This window comes from Erithacus rubecula (assembly GCF_903797595.1).
Source record: "Erithacus rubecula genome assembly, chromosome: 9".
NCBI classification, from domain to species: Eukaryota; Metazoa; Chordata; class Aves; order Passeriformes; family Muscicapidae; genus Erithacus; species Erithacus rubecula.
Genome location: NC_136660.1, coordinates 17,984,529 through 18,004,940, shown reverse-complemented (window position 1 = coordinate 18,004,940; position 20,412 = coordinate 17,984,529). Strand labels below are relative to the sequence as shown.

Below are 20,412 nucleotides of genomic sequence, written 5' to 3'. Positions count from 1 at the left end.
CTTATTTGTAGATCACCTGTGTTAATCTGTGATTTATGAAATTTGTATAACCTATGTGTTGGTGATCACAGGCATATTGTCACTTTTCTACTGGAAGGGTTGAGCTTCATGTAATAAACTTTAGTTGGTTGATGGCATATGTACTTTTAATTAGTTACCATTACTGAATATCCTTCAGGTAGTTACATAGTCCTCTAGAAAATCATGGAATTTGAAAACAGCTTCTTTAGAGTGAAAGGAAGGACATGTATTAGGACAGTCAGTGAAGGGTGACTGATGTAGTGATAAAGCCTGGCATAGGAACTTGATTAATGCTTGGAGACTCAAATTTTACACTTCTATGGAAATCTAAAATCTTATGGATTTAAATGGTGCTGTGTCAGAGAAGGAATCAAGAAGTAAAGGTATAAACACCATTTCTCCTGTGGTGAGAGCCTGGGTTGCTGTGGAGGAAGAAGTATGTTCTGGTAGCAGGAGTGCTCTGAGTTGTAGGAAATCTCAAGTAGGAGGAGCCCAACTTCATTTTCACATCTCAGGTTACAAAAGCAGATCAGGAACTGATAAAAGGCAATTTGCAATCCCAGGATGTTGCTTTTCAAAATTAAAGCATAGTTTATTGCTCTTGAGTAGAAATTTCGGCAAGAGGCTAATCTGAGCAATGTCCAAAGGGTCAGAAAGAAATATGTTTTCTATGGGATGCATTATCAAAAACTAATTGTTCTTAATCAGTAAAATATTTACTGGTTTATTGAATAAAACTGTATTCTTCACATTGAAAGTAGACCAATATTAAATCATTTTTAATTCAGTGTTTTCATCAAGAGTAATTTATTTTGATTGAAAGTTTTAATATGACTCACAGTTTAAATTCATTCAAAAACGTTTTTTAATAACGTTAAGATTGTGACAATTTATCCTTAGCAAAGTCATCTCACAGACTACATTTCTTTTGGTTACTGAAGTTACAATAAAAGCCTAAATGAATTTTAGAAATATCAATAACTGTAATTGCTACCAAAACACTACATCTCTTAAAAATTTCATAGCTACAGTTATTGTGGCTGTTAAGCTGCAGCTGTCCACATTGATGTTTTTATGCTGACACCCCCAGGTAATCTTCATTATGGGAACTGCCATGAGAAAATAAAATGTAGTGAATTAAGAAACATATTAAGAATGCTATAGAAATGCTGTCATTTGCTTACATTTATATCTTGCTTCATGTCAGTTTTACTTTTGAATGCAAACGAATGGGTGAGATTATGGTATATTTTACCCGTGAGAGAGGCAGAGCAAAGTCCTTCAGGATTACTTTATTCTTCTGAACATCTAGTCTTGTGCTTGGCAATGAATTCGGTCCTACATCTTAGAGACTGAAAATGAGTTTCCTTAACATTAAAACTTTTCAGAGATGGGACTTCAAGAGATTGGTCTGTGTCAAGGGGAAACTACATTGATGTTGTTAAAGCACAATAATTAGCTAACTGCATGACTGCAGAGCATCTCTAGAACAAGAGACTTGTCACAACAGGAGCTTTGTCTGTAGGAAATGCAGCAAAGCAGCTGACTCTTTCTGTCCTTCTTAAAGGCTACTTCCAGAGGTTGTCCTAGTCATTCAAAGCAAGATGTGAGCAATGGAACATGAAAAAGTGAAATTTAGCTATGCAGAATCAGCTTAGGCTATCAGGAATTTCAGGTGTTTTTTCCCTTGTGTGGGTCTTCCCTTTCACTATTTACTGTTACTGGAGCCATGTTGCTGTGTAGACATGCAGATGAACAGAATCTTCTGTTCTGAAAGGTCAATGCCTAAGGTGAATTCATAGCTTGCTAGAATAGTGAACAGTTCCAGGGAACTTCAGGGTTATGGAGAGTGAGGTAAATAGGATACTGTCATTCATCTATAGTTAATTCAAGTATTAACTGAAAATTAGTATTTTGTCATTCCAGCTATCAATCATACTGGCTATTACCAGCTAATCCCAGAAGCTTAAGGTAATCAGTCTCTAGGATGGTACTGGAATGTCTCAGAGACTTGATCCTCATCAACAGGTATATTATTAGTGAAAGGCCTTGGCTCTGTGTGAGCCCTGCATCACACAGATGGCAGCATCTCTGCATTATCAGCCCTGTGTGCAGCACAAACCCAAATCACCAGCCACTGTGAAGAAAATTAACTCTACTTCATCCAAAACAAGCACGTTGAGTCATGGCAGTTTATTTGATGACTGTGGAAAGGATGAAAAAGAGCCTGTTTTTCAACTTCTTACACCTAGAAGCACAAAACAACAGTAAGCTCAAATGCCTACTAAATGTGTAGGAAGTAAAATTTTTTGGTATTTTCCTCAACAAGAAAACTGCTACGTGTTTTTCTTGTATTATTCTCAAGCTTTGCAGATATGGAAACTGCAAAATAACAAGATTTTGTTTATATTATTTAATGTTTTCCCTTACATGTATTAAAATGGCAAGCATAAATATTAAAAAGTAATTATTTTCTACTTGTATGTAGTTAATATGTTACATTGTTAACATCAGTATGGTGTCAATGTAAGGTAATAGCTTGGAGTCAGAATAAACCTTAGCAGTCCTATGTACCCTCTTCCCCTACCAGTTGTCAGTATCTATCTGCCTGCAACTTCAAGGAAGAAGTTGTATGTCATATTATGGGAGATCATATCTATGTTTTCTTGTGTGTTCTGTATAGTTTGTGGAGTACAGTTGTTGGACTTCTATTGCTGTCAAGTGCACAGAGGTAAGGCTAGGAAAGCTGCTTCTTTTCTTGTCTCTCAAGTGATACCCAGGCAGTTAAGCAGCAGGAGGTTTTGATTGTCAGTATTCAAAACAGTTGATTCATAAGGAAAAAAAGTTGTGTTAAATTAAATTGGTTTTCATAGATCAGTTTTCATGTGCTAGCTTTTTTTGATGCATCTGAGTTACTGAATCTCTCAATGTTTCAGTTATAAATTTAAAAAGGATTAAATGCTACCTTTCCTGAAAGATACTTTCTTAAAGCATTCTTACTGCTCTTTAAAGTGACAAAGCCAGGACACAAATGAAGATGTATTTTCTCTCACTCACTGACTACACCTTTCATTCTAAACTCAAGTGTGTAATTGTCTACATCAGTCTTAATTTACTTATGGAGGCTTGTGGTACTAACTGCATGTATTTCATCTGTTAGGACATACCAATTAAATCCACCCATATAGACCATAAAAAGTTAGATCAAAAAAACAATACTGAATGCGTCAATTTAGCAAATTAGAGTAATCTGTGAGGGATTCTTAGCTGTATAAAATGTAAAACATATTGTGCTTCACAAATGCAAACTATATTAAATACTCAGCTTGGTTCCTGACTGCATTTTTTAAAAAAAAAGTCAAATTGTACTCATTACTGTTTTGGGTGCAGAATTTCTTTCTAGGGTATTGCAATAAGTGGGAAATGGGCTTAGGATCTGAATACATTCTTATATTAAGAAGAAATTTAATTGTATGATATATGGCTTTCATACTTCACTTTCAGAGATAAAATTGCATTTATGTCAGTGACAATGGACAATATAAGACAGATTTCTCAAAGGTCATGCTTCTGTTTTAAAGTGAAACCTGTATTTTCTGATTGTTTAAGCTTACTAATGATTTTAACTGATGTGTGTAAGGAATATATTGACTCAATGGACAGTAAGTTACTGTGTATTTAAGTCAAAACTGATGACCACTATTTCTCCCTCTGAAGTCTGACTTCCAGGGAAAGGTAGGGGACCAGATTAACCAACAGACTGAATACTGTTTGTCCTCCCATGGCTTCAGACATTTGGATATTTACACTTTCCTAAATAATGATTTTTCAGTGTAGAATATCTCAATGATGTGTGTTACTTAAAGTTCACAGCCTTTCAGAAACTTAATAGCTTCTTCAAACTTTGAAAGTTGCTTGTGGTAACAAGTTGCTGTTATTTCTTTAAACTGGTAATTGGTGGCTAAAAACCTCTAGACATTTGAAAGATTTGTAGTACTTCAGTGAAGTAACAGAGAATGTAAAAAGGAAACGTTTTTTAGGAAAATTAAGTACAGTGTTTATTAGTTCAAATTCTAGATGTATATATTTTCCATGTATAATTTTAGGAGAAATGCCAATATTGAATCACACTTCTTGAAGAAAATGTAGTAGTTATATGGAGGTGAAGTGCCTAAATTTCTGGACAGCTTCGAGTTAATCTCAGAGTTCCCTCTTGGTTGTTTCTGGATCACTTTTCCCGATGCACACTAGAGGGCAATCTGCTCCTTCCCAGGGGAGGTGCCTGGCTGGTGGTGATTCGTGTTGAGTACAAAATTAATAGCACACTCTTGTACAGATTATTGCCCTGCTTGGGTTTAGTATGGATTCTTTACCTAGATGTCTCTTTGGAAGCTTTGTAATCTATAGTTGTTTTGGTTTTAGGTTGGTAAGTAGGAGTTTCCTTCCTTGATTTTGAGTTCTGTCATAACCCAGTCAGATGAAGTAACCAAGTGCTAGAATGTCTCGGTTCAGTAGTGATGCAGTCTGAAGCAATGACTATCACTATTTGTCAACTTAAATTCCTTTTTCTGGAACTCCAAAAAATAAGACCCTCTGTGCCTGATAAAGTAACACTGTAGTGCTGAAGAAAATTAAATGCGTTCTTATGTGTGACTCTAGAATGTATCACATCTGCCTGCTAGGCTCCAGACCATGAGTATAATTTTAAAATTTAGCAGACTACTAGTCTAAGATAGAGATTTCCATTCCTATTAGGATAGATTTGTAAAAGAGGAAAACACTGACACTTAATGTATTTTAGTAAGTTCTTTTCTACTACTTAACTGAATTCATGATTTCACGTACTGAAATAAAAAGACTCCAATATAAACATTAGCAAATCAGCACTTTTAAACAGCAAACTGAAGACTGTCTTGCTTCATCTAATTTTTCCCCTGTATATGCTGTTTTTTCTCTCCATAATTATTTTTGCTTCTGAAGACATCTTGACTTAGGAGATCAAAATATGCTTCAGTGAAACTGACTCTCTAAACCTGACCAGCATTGTGTTGTCTTAGTTTTTCAGTGCTTTCATTCTTGGCAGTGATTGTACCTTATGTGTGTTTGGAGATGGTGGTGAACATTTTGAGTTACTAGAACAATACCAAGTTTGTGACTAGTTCCTAAAGACAGACTTGAAGCATTTTCTCAAAAGGTACTGCTGAAAAGTCCATCTAGAAACCTCATATAATTAACTTTCTTTCATGAGAAGGAGTGTATGATTGTGTTGCTTGTACATGAAATGCTGAACTTCTTCCCTGCTTTCTGATTCCTAACAAGTGGTTTTAAACAAATTTGCCAAATATGCAGAGACCATTTAAGAGGACGTTTGCTTTTGCACTGCATTCAGAACAGTAGCATATGGATGTTAATCTGTTGTGTATCTTGCCAGTTTTTGTAGGGATTTTGTCAGTTTATTTACCACATTCAGTGTGCCTGCAGTAAATGGCACTTCCAGGAGAGAATTCCAGCAAAACCCAGATTGTCAGTGTCATTGCTGTTGGTTAAGTAGTACATAGAGTACACTTTACCATAAGAGGCACATGGGTTTGGGTCACTGAAACACAAGTTCATAATTTCATTGGAATATTGAAGATCCTTTGATACCTTTTCAGTAGTGGGGGAATAATGGGACAGGAACTTCTCTAAGCTGCCTGGAGTCCAAATAAGATAGGGCTACAAACCACAAATCACACTGTAATTTCAAAACCTCATAAAACTCATTCTCTTCATAATGACTGCTTTACAGATTTAGAGCATGTCACCCTGAAGATGGTGATGCTTCCAACTGAGTCTTCTGGATAAGATTATACACTGCTTCACATTTCAGTGTTTGGTTAAATTAATAAAATAGCTTTGGAATACCTAAACTTTATCAATATTTTGGGTAAGGGGTAAGGGGAGGTAGATTTAGGAGTTTAAAGTTGCCAGGTTTTGGTGCTCTTAACGGTTGATTCCATTATATTAGTATTTTTGTCTATAGAAAATTGTAACTAGCTATAAAACATGCACCTTTTATAATAAACCTTAGTATATCAGATATTTCAAGCATTTACTTGCTTTTTAATTCTCTCCTACAAAGGATTACGATTTTAATTCATGAGTTTCTGTTGGGCTTTTTACCTGATTGAAATTCAGTGTCATTTTCGTACAGTATCTTTTCCATGCTGTAATTGAATGTTGATTCCTTGTGTCATTCCAGGAAGTGGCAAAAGGAACGTTTGAAGGACAAAGAACATCAAACAGCTGAAGAACTTTCTGAAGAAAGTGATGTTGAATTTGAAGAGGGTTTCAAAGTACCAGGATTTCTCTTCAAAAAGCTTTTTAAGTATGTATTGTGTACTTTATTTCAATATTTTGCCACTGTATGCTGTTAATAATATTAGTAGTAATAGTCATGGTGAGTTCCAGATGCCCTTTGATGTAACTTTTACTTCAGTGAATGATACCTCAACTTCTGCTTCAATTGTTTCAGTAGGATTCTTTCTTTAATCAAGATTTCAGGATCAAACATCAATGAAATTAACTTACTGTGAACACAGAATGCAATTATATGAATATGCAGGTGATTACTGGCTGATGTGTAAATGATTGTAAATGTGTATTAGCTAAATTATGAATTGAGAAGGTCTCCTTGTCTATTTTTATAAATTCTTTCTTTTATTGATATATGGCTGCTCCTAATTCAGGTGTGGAGTGGTAGAATAACTTTACTTTGAAACATAAGATGTTGGCAAGATGTGATAAAAGAAAATAAGAGATATGGTGTTTCTCTTATTGAGTGGAGTGAAATTTTCTCCCAATAAAAAATACGGAGAACTTTTAAGTAACTACTGAAAATCTTTTCAAAGTACCTACTAGTAATTCATATTATAAAATAATCCTGAACATTTTCCCAGGTGAAATTTTAAAATATAGTGATTTCTTAATTTCTCTGGTAGGTGGAAAACACTCGATAACTCATTCTTTAGTTATTTAATGGTTAATTACAGATTTCAACATAACTATTTTCTCTTTCATCTTTTTAAAACAGTGTCCAATGATGCTTTCAAGTTCATCTCAAAAACATAAATAAATAAATTGCAAGTTAGCAGCTGACCGGTTAATTTTATCCATAATCTCTCCCTTAAATTTCATACATAATGGGCTTGAATTCAGTTTTGTTGGCAACATTTCACCCAGCAGGAAAAACATCTTCTCTTTCAAAAGCAAACTCTCTTGAAATCTTATTGTAGTAGAAAGCCCTGGTTTATAATGGGCGTGTGTGGTATCCCTTCCAAGAGAACCACTTAGTCTTGACCTCAAAGAAATTATTACTGTTGTCCTGTAGCCCTAAGCAGGAAAGCAGTAGCTCTGAAATGGGGTTGAATTAATGGCTTGGTTGCTGGGACCATACAGAGCCAATATGTGGTCTCCATTGTTTATATGAAGGTACTGCACAAGTATTCGTCTTGAGGACGGATGTGTGGTCTGAGCAACCCGAAGGGAAATGAAATAGAGCAGTCACTAAAAATTAATCTTGAAGATGCAAGCCTCACTAATGAAGGGTATCCCTGCAAGCATGAGTCAGTTGGCAGAACTTCTTAAGTGGTTAGAAAGATCAATTGAGTTGAATGATTTGTCTGACTTGTAACTTAAATGCTGAGATCTCCGGTGTAGGAAAGCCCATAGTCAATAGGCATTAAACTGTTGAGCTCTGAGCAAGTTTGGTACAAAACATGGAAGTATATTGACCCAAGGGCATGTATAGCATGCACTTTAAGTGATCTTCCTGCATAGTTAAATTCCTAAGAAGTTGGCTCATGCTGGAAATAGGAGACCCTCAGATTGGTTCTTTGGTAAGCCTGGTAAAGTGGAGTCTGTTTCTTCTGTGCACACGTCTGCTTTGCTAAACATTGAGCAGGAATAAATACTACTACTAATAATAATAATAATAATAGATGCTGCTGTGGAACAAATCTGAGCAGACCTGCAAACATAACCTACTCTATCTGCACTAAGCGTGAGAGAACACTCTCTGTATGAAAAAGAAAACAGCTTTCATCACTATTTGTTTCCAGCATATGATTTCCCTGATAAATATGAAACACAATTTTGTCTCTGCAACAATGCATCTGAACTCTGGCATCTGCTATGGTAAATTTTGAAGGATGCATCACAGCAAGACTGCTCATGTGAAATACGTTACAATATAATTATTTTGGATGGCCAGCAGCATTTTTATTTACTTCCAGAATATTTTTGGATTAGAAAAGAAGCAAAACAAGAAAAGAGCCACCATAAAAATTTGTGCAATAAAAGTGTAAGGTAGAAAAAAAATAATTATCTTTCCATGTAGCCACAAAAATGGAGGAAGGTGTGTTCCTTTAACTTTTGAATAGTTACAGTTATTGCATGTTTATACAATTATACAAAGAAAGCACCTGCATATTTCATGTTTTTGTATAACCAGGGAGTAGAATTTTTCACAAGCTTAACTGTCTGCTGTGAAACTTTCTTAGGAGAAGGAGAGAGAAATATGCTTATAAATTCATCTAATTTTAAAGCTCTATATGTAATCTTAAAAATAATACAAATTTATATTAGGAAGCTATTGAATGGTTGTCTTCTGAAGAGACATGCTGAACATTTGTCTGAGAGAGCACCTTTTGACTGGAATTAGGGTTATCTTCAATTCTTTAATGTTTATCAGAAGATGTTTTGTCTTCATAAAATGTAGTAATGATAGCATCTTAATCCAATTATAGCTAATCCTGCGAGCCATTTCATAGCTGTTTTATAGATTGCTGCATTTTAAGGTGAATTAATTTCTAATAAAAGGGTTTCTTAAGGGCTTTGTGGCATAATGCTTTTGAGACACCAGCAGATAGTGTGATGTCTGAACCATTAGATGTGTTCTTTGATCATCTTTTTTTAACTACTCAAGCCATTTGTTTGTCTCCATTTAGCATTCTCTAAATCCATACCAAGCTCATCACAAATTGATTTTTAATAGTACTTTGTAGACACTAGTGTCGTTAGCTGTCAGTAGTCCTAAATATTATTTGTTCAAGGATGGAAACAGGATTTTGAAATGCACACAGGAAATCACCTAAAATGAACAATCCCTATTTAAAAAAAAATGTGTTTTGTTCTTTTCTCTGTTCTGCACTCCAGAAATGCTTGCTATCAGGAAAATTATCAGTAACCTTTCTTTCCTGTAAGTTCCAATGCACTGAGTGCTGAAACATTTGATTCTTTTTAATATGATTCAAAGATATGGTTTTTCATTTATTTCTTTTGTTTTCAACTTAACCCCCACACATGGTGTATTATTCCTACCAGTCTCCTTATTTCATATAGTTATAAAAATATATGTTCTAAAGTGATTCTCAGCCCAGCATTTTATCTTCACCTTTTTAGCTTGCTGTCATAAATCTTGCTTTCTAGTCCACTTCATTTAAGTGGAATGTATTTTATATTGTTGCTTGTATGATTTCCAGTGAAGGACTGGGAGCAGAAACTGCCCTGATGTTCCCACATATTGTTCTGCTGTATCCCATGCACTGCAGTGTTTTCTATTGCTTAGCTTTGGTCTTTTTTTTCATTGAAAGAGACTAATTGTTATTAAATAAATTATGTTTAAGAAAAGCAAGATCAGTTTTTGCAGTGGAGTATGAAGTCTGTACTCCTTAAAAGTCAATCTTTTCCTTCAGTTCAAGAAATATGTTCCTAGTAATATTATTTACTAGACCCTTGCATGTTGTCTTTTCTGAAAAGATAATGCTTCCTAAGAGTAACTTTCCAAGGTGCTTTTAACACTTAAAATATATATGAAATAAAATAGCCTCTAATTACAATGACTGTCGGTTTAATTAGAAATGTTTTAGTGTTGCATAAAGAATAAAAGTCACATGTAATGTCTGAGTGCATCAAAAATGTATGACCTAGTAAATACTGCACTCATGTAAAACACACATCCAGCATGTTACAGTAACTGGTATGAGAACCTTGCCAAATGATTAATTCATGAGTACTTTCTGTTATGATCTGTATTGTCAAACATTTGCCATCTTCTTTTTCCTTGTTTTAGGTACCAGCAGACAGGTGTTAGGTGGCTTTGGGAATTGCACTGCCAGCAGGCAGGAGGAATTCTGGGAGATGAGATGGGATTGGGCAAGACCATTCAGATAATTGCCTTCTTGGCAGGTCTGAGCTACAGCAATATGAGGACTCGTGGTTCAAATTACAGGCAAGTGCTTCTCTGCAGACTGTCAGTCTGTGGAGCTCAATTAATATTTCATCAGATGTATTACTGGTGGAGGAGGGTCCTGTGAATTATTAATGACATTTCAATTACAATATTCCTTTAATTCTTTTAGTGGGGGACATCAAAGGAAAAATTTTACGAGACAATGGAGCTGTAGGGCAGGAAAAATTAAACATGTAACACTTTTAATGAATTCCAGGCATTGATGCTTCATTTTGCAGATGAGCCACGCTAGATATTTTGGGTCAATACAGTGTCTAAGGTTACCTTCCACAAATGGATTGTTTACAAACTCAATTACATTAATATCAATAGTTTACACAATATGGAATTTTAAATTAGATGTAATACCTTTAGTTCCATTTATTAAATTTTACATTAAAATATTTGTTCTGGCAAGCCACCAGGTAAATGTTTTACAGGAAGTAGCAAGCTGATTTGCAATGAAATTTAGAGTTTCTGATGGGCAGTGAATTACCTGTGCCAAAAATTAGTAGTAAGAGTAAAACCAGTAACTTATACAGAGGAATTTCCATCTGCTTTTGGTTTTTTGTTGCTGCTGCTTTTCAAAACACATGCTCGTGTGACTGGCCTTTTCTTATAAGATATTTTATGGGTTTTTGTTACTGAACAATTCTTTATAATTTCCTCTTCATAGATGGAATTACTGGTAAGATACTTGTTTGTGTCCTCAGATTTGCAAATGCACACATGTATGGTACATGATTTTTTCTCCTTGTGTTGGCCTGTTTACCTGAAGTAAACATGAAATTTAGCAACTATCATAGTATTTTACTAAACAAAAATAATTACCTTTATCAAGAGGCGTGTTTGAATTATGTTCAGCTTGCACATGAGTTGTAAAATAATGCTTTAAAGAGAAAATATTCCTGTTTTCTCTCTGGTTGCTTCCTACTATAGCCTTAATATAAAAAAAAAAAACCCAAAATCAACTTGCCCACCCAAGTTGTAGTGTTCTTTTTGCATATAAGATAACATGTTGAGTTTCATGTTTTGGCTGGTGCATGTCATTAAGTCCATCACAGTAGTAATTCTGTGGGAGGAAGCAAAGTTTAATGTATTGGTGAAGCTTGTGTGCTGTAAGGCAGACAGTCTAAACAACTTCATCTTCCATAGTGTCAAGAATTTTCCTCCCCTGGGCTGAGAAGGCAGTAATGCTGGTAACCAGCAGAAAAAGTGTAGTCTGATAGGCAGGAGGCTTTCTGGGCAACCTCACTGTGAAGCCAGCACTGAGAGGGGACAAAATTGTGTTGTCAGCACTGTCAGAATCTTCCAGCCTAGCTGGGATCTCCTCACCTTGGTGTGTAACTAAAACCTTTTGCTGCACACTTGCCTTCATTTATTTGAGACATCAGATGAGAAACTGACAGAAAGTTTATACACTGGTTATTTACTGTGCTCTTCAGGATACTGAGACATAAACATAAACAGCTCAATCTCTATTCTGAATGGCAGAGATTAATTTCCATGGTGCTTAGATAAATAAAAATCCATTGCTCCAGAAAAAGTGTGTTGCTCTTGCTGCCCTGTTCTCTTATTTTCACTATGATTTAGTTATTGTTTCAGCTTGGAAACATAATTTGCCAGACCTTGGCAACATTCAGGTATAATGAAACATGTTTTCCTATGTTAATTTTTTGAGTGTTTAAAGATTGTAAATATAGTGTGAATTCAGCTTCCTTTTTCTTGGAAGTAAGTTGCAGGGACAGGAACTTCAGTGTAATTCTAATTGCATCCAATTGAATAACAACAAATAAAGAGTACTTGTGAATTTGGCCTTTAATAAGCCAGAAAAAAACAGAAGAAGAAAGGGATTTGGATATATTGACCATAAGCGATTAGTACAATGCAGCTATGAAAAAAGGACAGAATGACAATACAAAAAAAGGGACAATATGATAATGTATCTGGAATAAGAACAGGGCAATATTATTATCTTGGTACAAGGCACTAAGTTTGGTTTTGAATGTTTTAAGTGTCACCTTTGTTCCAGGAAAGCAAATATAAATTGAATGGGCAGCAGAGCAAATCTCACAGTGTTGCAGTGATTAGGAGAATGAAGGATGCCTCCTAAGTGTAGCAAGCAGAACTATATGATTTGTTTAGTTTTGTGAAACAGCTCAGACTGGAAGCTAGATGACTCTTTTATATAAATAAATAAAAGCTCTCACGAGAATAATAAAATGTTGGCTAGTGGAAAGTGTTGAGAGTCAGACTAGAACACAGAAGAGTTTTCACACAGCCAAGTAGAGGAGTGGAGTTTGTGAAAATTGATCCAAGGAGGTGTGAACTCTGTGTAAGCTGAGGGGGGGAAAGAAATCTGGATAAACCTTATGTGTGAGCTTGTGTTATACAGACCAGGGGAATAAACAGATGTATTTTGTTACTACCCATGAAGAGTGAGAAACTAGTATGTTCTGGGAAAGTTGGCTTTTTTGCTGTAGGTATTTTTTTGGATTCATAGCATAGTTGAAGCTGTTTTTCATGTCTCCAAGTTCTTCACTTTGGATTGCAGGGATTTTTTAAATTAGACTATGTAAAGTTGTGCTATAGTATTTGTTCATAATAAGCAACATCTGGGTTGTTGTTCTGCATATGTATAAACATTTAATAAAGAATATTATTTCTTCATGTCAGCAGTTTCTGAAGACATTAAGAGGTTGTTGTTTTTTTTTTTAAAGCAGAGTGTTGCTGGTGTCTGAGAAATCCTTTGTTGCTGTTGATGTGTGATCTTGAATGTTTACTGTGATCTTTTGCATTGTTTATCTATTATCACTTGGATATTACATAGACAGAGATCAGTGTATGAAACTGAAGCTATTGCCTTTGTTTGCAAAGTCGTTTTGTTCCATTTTCAAAAGAGCAAATACACTTGAAAAGGAACTGCTTCCACTACTTAATACATCTCTTACAGGATTGTTGGTATTTATTTGTGGCAGTAGTACTTTTTATTTGGCTGGTGTGCAAGGGATTTTTCCCTTCTTAACCTTAAGATCCGGTTACCTTATCTAATATACAGAAAGACTTTGTTTCAGACCACTTTTGTGATTGTCAGAAATAGTAATATAATAACAAATAAGAAACTTGTGAGACAGTTTGAGCCAAGCTCAGATCTCAACTTTCCATGGATGATACAGTCTGCCACTTTAGAGTCCTTGTCTTATCCATAAACTGTGGTGATGAGAGTACAGTATATTACCAACATGAAGCACAACACCTGTATGTAAGTCCATTTGTGAGACTCTAGCTACACATTCTGTATAATAGAAGTAATAAAATAATTGCTTGTTAATGATTTCTTTTCGCTTATAGAAACAGCAGTCACTAAAACCTGATTTGTAACATCACAGGAGGAAGTTCCCTTATGCCTTATTTTTTGTAGCTTTTCTATTCCTGTTTAGTTTGATAGATGCATCCATTTAACTGTTCAGTGAGTAGATTCTTTTAGCAGTACCCTCTTCATCTTCCTTTGAAAAACAGACTTGAAGGAAAACAAATTGCCAATTAATTTCTATAGCTCTCATATTCCACTTAAACCATGAAGTATGTCTTTTTAATATGTGTATATTTTAATGAGCCACTTAATACAGATTATTTAATTCACATTAAGGATTTTTTCTTGAATGCTCTTATTTTAGGTACCAGGGATTGGGTCCAACAGTGATTGTTTGTCCAGCTACTGTGTTGCATCAGTGGGTAAAAGAATTCCACACTTGGTGGCCTCCATTTAGAGTTGCTGTGCTCCATGAAACTGGTTCTTATACAAAGAGTAAGGTAATGATTGACATTAATTTTGTGATTCCTGAGGCTTTTTTTTTTTTTTTTTGTCACCAGCAGAGAAAACATCCCCTGTTGCTTAATGCTTCTGTGTAGGAAAGAGCTTGTGCCCTTTCTCTGAATGTATTAAAAGAACAAAAAGTTCATTGTCTTGTGTAGATTTGGTAGTAAACTGGAGTAAAAAGGGGATGACATGGAATATATGTATATTATGATGAAGACTCCCCAGAACAAATTAAACATAGTAACAGGTTTCTTACTTGAGTTTTTCTTGTGCTGTAGTCCATGCTAGGAGTTTATTACTAGAGTACTTGTACACCAGATAAATGCTTGTAGCACTTGTGCATTCTCTTCTTGCATTTCTTTGCATCACTGTGTCATTGTTCTGATATTTAATGTGTTTTGCATGCATGGGCAATTTCTCTTCAGTTGGTTGCTGTCAGTTGGTATCACTTAGTCTCATTTTCATAATGACAGAGTTACTTTATTAGTTTTCATTGTTTCAAGCCATGTCTTTTCTGTCTTTCAGTTTACTTTGTCAGTCTCTTTCTAGTCTGTTTCTTAAGTTGGAAAGCCTGACTTGTCTAAAGTTTCTGACTTTGTTACCTTGTAGGAACAAAACAAGGAATACTTAGATTTTTATTTTCCCCTAGCCTTATATTTCAATGTTTAAATGGATTTTCAGGATTCAGCAAAGCATTTTTTAATTTCTCTTTAAATATTTATTGAATTTTTTGTAATAACATTAAGATTACATGGTGCTTAATTGCACTTGATTAAACATATTCTGGAGTAATTGATGCAGTTACAGTACATGGCAAAAAAGGAGTAGCACAATCTAATGTGCTAATAGCTTCCTGTTGTTCAATTAACTTGGTGTGTTTTCAAGCCCTAAAAGTCTGTTGACCTCAATAACATGGTCGCATGTCTTCCTAAATTAAATCATGGATGCTTATTTTGGGCTGTTTCTTAATTAATGGATTTGACAGTCTGACTCAAATCTGCAGGAATAGAAAGGTTTTCAAGATTTCACCTTCCCATTGTCATCCTTCAAAAGTGTATTCAACAACTTAAAATTAAAGATATAAGCTCTTCCAAACAGATTTAGAGAACTGAAACTAATGTCTCATCATCTTCTAAGAGCTGCAGAAGTATTTTAAACAAGTGTCATTGCTGATAAGGTCTTAATTTCATGCACATTTTTTTCCTAGATGCCTCCTAATCAGAGAAGAGCAAGCTAAAGTAAGGGAAAAAATCCAAGTTTCCCGTTCTACTTTCCCTTATACCTGCAGTAAGAGTTTGCTACTAGTAAATTAGCATAAGCAACACTTGTACACTGAAAATATATCATATAAAATACAGGGCAGGTGTTTTACTCCTGCCTAAGATTTCTTTTCAATATAAATTCTTTCTATGAATACTTTAGTTCTGATCTTAGAACAATTACATCTGCTGATAATCTGTGGCATAGCAGAAGACCACTTTTACATATCTTTTTTGCATATCATCCAGGGACCATTCTGCCCTTAAGCTCTGGCATAAGACATGGAAGAATAAGTTAAATAAATAAATATAAAAATAGTGGTTAGACTGCATAAGTTCGTTGAGAATAATTTTACTTAGCCAAAAGCCAACTCCCTGCTCAGCTGCAGTCTCAGTGTTGCACATTCCACATTCCTATTTGGAATTAATTGACAGTTCCAGGATTCACCTGTTCTATTTGTATATCACAGTTTATCACAAAGTAAATGAGAAGAGTTTTGTGCTGGACAGCTCCAGAAGAGGACTGGGGAACTGAACTTTATCAACTTAGGAGTGAGAAAGGTTTTTTCAGCCTCTGAAGAGGCTACAATTTTCTGAACCAGCAGAGGAACATTATTGTCTTCCAGACTACCTGGACATCAGATATTGAAAATCTTAATGGATTTTGAGGACTACGTCATTTATAGTGGTTGGCCAGCAGGTTATGGTAAAACCCAGTATTTCAGCTTGTTCTCTCTACAGGTCTGTGAAAGAGGGGTAGGGGATTTCTAAAGACCCAAGATTAATTGTCAAGCTATTGGATGAGAATTTTGGAGAAAAAGGGTTGAACAATGGCAGATGCCCCATAAGGCAAGACAGTATTTCTTAGCAGAACGGACAACAGCTGAAGTTTCATTTGATAAAATTTGAGTTGATGTTTTAGGTGAGATGGATGGATGTAATTTTTGCCATAACATTGTTAGGAATCCTGAAATATTAGCAAATACTAAATCTTTCAACATCGGTGAAATCCTACACTTTTATGAACAGGCATTTTCTGGTGTACCTGCTAGGATACACAAGCATTGATGCAAGAGCCTGTCTCCCAGTGCTTCAGAGTTGCCCATAAAAGTATTTCACTTGGCAGTGAAGAGTAGAGAAGACATCTGTTCTGACTGTTTCATCATAAATTGATTCTAGGCAATACTTCCCACATCTGTTCAATTAGTGACACTTCTTTAGTGTTACAAATGAACTTTGAGCAATGTGATAAGTGAAAGACACTGATTTTAACCTTTTTACCAGTCTATTTTGATTTTCTTTGCAAACAGTTATTTTCACAATAATACAGGATTTTCACAATAATAGTGTGAAATAACAGCCTGAATTGTAAGCACCAGATTGGCTTCAAATCTTGTCAGCCTGTTTCAGTTGAGTCATTGAGACATTTCACTGCTATCACACATGTAGTTTTTAGCATATGCTAGAGCCTCAAAAGAGAGACTATGTTATTCCTTTTCTAAAATAACAATGGTAGAAAATTTTGACAGTAGAGGAGGTAAATTTCTTGGACTATGGCTAAAGGCCTTCAGCTATCTATAAGGGAAGGCAGATTGGTATTTTAGATGATGAAAGGAAGACACAGTAGCAAATTGGAGGGATTTCCAAGACTTTTGAGTTTAAGGCATTCAGATGAAATGTAAAAATTGCTCTTTTTAAAAATAATTATTATTTGTGATTACAGAAGATTGTACTCTTCTATGATGATAAATGTGCTTAAGTTGGAGTAGGTGGAACCAGATTTAAGTCTTCCCCTGTGAAGTCAGCTTTCAGTTTGAACAAGGTACAGCATTTGTGGCTAAATGTCCTGTAGTGCTCTCTTACACTTTTAAGCTCCTACTATGGTGTACACTCAAATCTGGTTTGTAAACATCAAGTGCTCTGAGACTTCTAAGCATGAGAGAAGAAAAACAAGTAAATCTAATGTAATCTAGGGTATCACAAGTGCTTTTTATTTCTGGTATAGAATAAAAGGTAAGAAGAAAAATCTTTAATAATGTTGGAAAAAAGCCTTAGGTGCAAAGAGGTTGTCCTGTTGTTTTAAAACTTCCGTTGGCACATGAGCATTTGTAAACCATAGAGTGTAAGAGACAACATGAAATTTGGTTATTTATTTTATCATGTATGGAAGGAGTCTGTATTTTTTAAGTTCAAGGCTGAACTTTTAATTTCTTAATCTTTAGAACAGGTATCACTGAGGTTAACAATTCTTTCTGATGTTAGTCACATACCATTTGTGAATCTGTAACTTTGCATCCCCTTATTCTGGTCAAATGCAGTTCATGATGCTTGCAGCTGTGAAGCCATCTCTTTGAAGATGACTTTACACATGGAAAATTTTAGACCTTCTAGCCTCAAGTAGAGTACATAATCTCCATGTAAAGAAAATAAATTTCAGGAGGTTACAGTTATTGGCATGATTGCATATGGAACATATATTTTAGCCACAGGCTCTATTTCTGAGTTAAGGATCAAACTCAAATAAAATTAGTATCAAGCTCCAAGAAGTAGCATTCTTGTTAAATATGTAATAAGTGCTTTAGCTCTTTTTATTGCAACTTTTACATTATTAAACATTATAATGTGTTCTTTTGAAGCCTCTTCATGGTACCATTTAGGTTTTTTTGTTGGGGCAAGGAAATAATAAAGAGGTTTTATATGTTGAATTTATGGATCTTCAGACCTAATGGTTAGTTGTGAGATGGTGATAAGCCTGCTGAAGAATGCACTTTTGATTCACAAATGATATATTGTTGGATAAGTGACTAGATATTATCTCTGACTTCACCCTTGCCTCAAAGGTGTAGTGAATTTTGTAGTTATCACTAGTCTATTTCTTTAAGTTCAGTCTTAACATGCACATTATGTCTAAGAAAATTACCATTTTAAATACCTAAGACATGAGATTCAGGTCCTCTTAAATATATTTAAAAGACTAAAAAAAAAAGAAATATTACATGGGTTTTGTGCCTTCAGAAACAAGCTTGTAGGTATATTGAGGTACCAACAGGAAAAAAAATTTGCTTAGAGATATGTCTTAGAATAAATCATAAACCTTTTAGCCTTAAGAGATGGTGCTTGCCCAAATTCATCCAATCTTTGTACATCTCATGTGCTCCAGTGTAGACAAGACAACACCATCAACTTGTCACCCAAGATGAGAAAATACTGTCCCTGAATTGTACAGGCCTGAAGTACTGTGCTGAACAAAAATGCAAGCTCATAATTACTCAATCTAATCACGTGTTTCTCTATCATTAGCATCAGATAAAGGCTAGAGTGCAAAATTTCAAAATTAGGTAACTGTTTGTGTAATCTGGCATTAGTAGGATTTGTCTCTCTCAAGCACACTCTTTTAAATTTAGTGAAATATTTCATTGGAGTGTATTTCTGGAAAAACTAAAATTTAGGCGTGCCTTAATCTAACAAAACAAGAACTATGGACTAAAGAATACATTGTAATATATCTTAAATTATAAAACACCACACCCTCAAGAGTTTGTATCCAATATTAGATCTGTTACCATGTTTTAAAATATTTAGAATTATTCCAAAGCTGCACCTAAAGCAAAGGCTACCTTGAAAACGTACCCAATGCAGTAAAATGAGACTTAGTGTTGTAGTGTGAGTTGATAAAATTGTGTTCATCTATTTCTTCATTGTCAGCACAAATCCTTGTTTATTAAAAATTTAGCTTGAAGGAAACTTTAATTAATTCCAGGTTCAGTAAATCCTGACTAGGATTCTGCCTTGGTGTGTTTACAATGAATGGCCTTCATGTGCCTGTGTTTCACTTCTGTTCTCTCTGCTCCCTGACAGCGTGATTTATGGCTGTTGTTTTCTACCAGTCCACTGTTTGCCCTCTAGGAGGGATTGGTCTCTTGAGCCTCCATAATAACAGCAGCACTTTCACAAAACATCTTTTAATGACAAGAGTGTAGCATTCTGTAAGTCAGACTAATTGCAGACATACCCTATTAATTGCAAAAATTAGGAGAGGTTACATATTTTACAAGCTTTTAATTTTAAATCACCCGAGATGATTTGTCTTAAGTGTTTGGGTAGAGATGTCTACAATATTCTATGACAGACCATTGCTGAGACTCAAGAAAAGTTGCAGACTGTGGATAATGTACCAGGTAGAATTAAGCTTTGGATGTCTACACCTGCAGAGAAATCCTACTCTATCTGTAATACAAATTATTCTAAAGATTACATATTCTCTTGAGACTCGTGATAACGTTAAATAATGTGTTGTGGTTTTATCAGGAGATGATAATCAGAAAGCAGATATTCTTGTACAGTTAAACTGAAAAGAGGTTTTTGAATCTTGGGGTGTGTGTAAGTAATTTTACAGTAAAAGATTATGAATATTGACACCATCTGAGTTTTTGACATGGGTTTTTCCCCTTTGTTTTGTTATTTAATTGGTTTTTTGTGGGTTATTTTTTTTAATTAAAGGCACTTCTAGTAATAAAGGGATTGTCTTTCCTTTAGCAAATTTGTTGGCAGTTGTACTTTCTGTTTTTCCCTTTTCATCATCTGCTATTAAGTCTTCTAGATTTATACATGGAGGATAAAGGCAATAAAGATGAGTCCTGGACACTGTCAAAAGTGATATAGACTGTTCCTGCCCTACATAACTTGCAGCTATAAAGGCTAGTAAAAACTTGAGGGAAGGTTAAAGCTTACAAGAGAAGCACAAAATTTGAAGACTGATAGCAACTGTATTCATCCTATAATGAGAAAGATTGGACAGAATTTAGGATTAAACAAATAGATTTTTGTATTTGTTTTAAAGTATTTCACTTGTTTAATTTTGCTCTAACATTCATGATCTTCTTGCAGTACACAAAGCTGGGTCTATGAAGTAAATGTAAAAGAACTTGAAGAAACTCATTACCTTAATCAAATCCAATGTTTGTTTTTTCAGACATTGCCTTTAAAAAATCAAAAATAAAACACACTCTTTCCTTCTGATCAGGCTTTTGATAAACTCTGAT

At 34.9% G+C, this 20,412-nt stretch overlaps 1 protein-coding gene across 2 annotated transcripts in view; it reads left to right on the top strand.

Annotated features, from left to right (window-relative positions):
• The window catches only part of ERCC6 (ERCC excision repair 6, chromatin remodeling factor), a gene marked incomplete at its 5' end in the record, with an annotated part of 44,233 nt that overhangs the window by 8,808 nt on the left and 15,013 nt on the right, over positions 1-20,412 (top strand). For both annotated transcript variants that reach the window (XM_079312871.1, XM_079312872.1), the window contains 3 exons: positions 6,263-6,388; positions 10,133-10,291; positions 13,969-14,104. In XM_079312871.1, the coding sequence (XP_079168997.1) occupies positions 6,263-6,388; positions 10,133-10,291; positions 13,969-14,104 (421 nt within the window). The remainder of the gene's footprint in view (positions 1-6,262; positions 6,389-10,132; positions 10,292-13,968; positions 14,105-20,412) is intronic.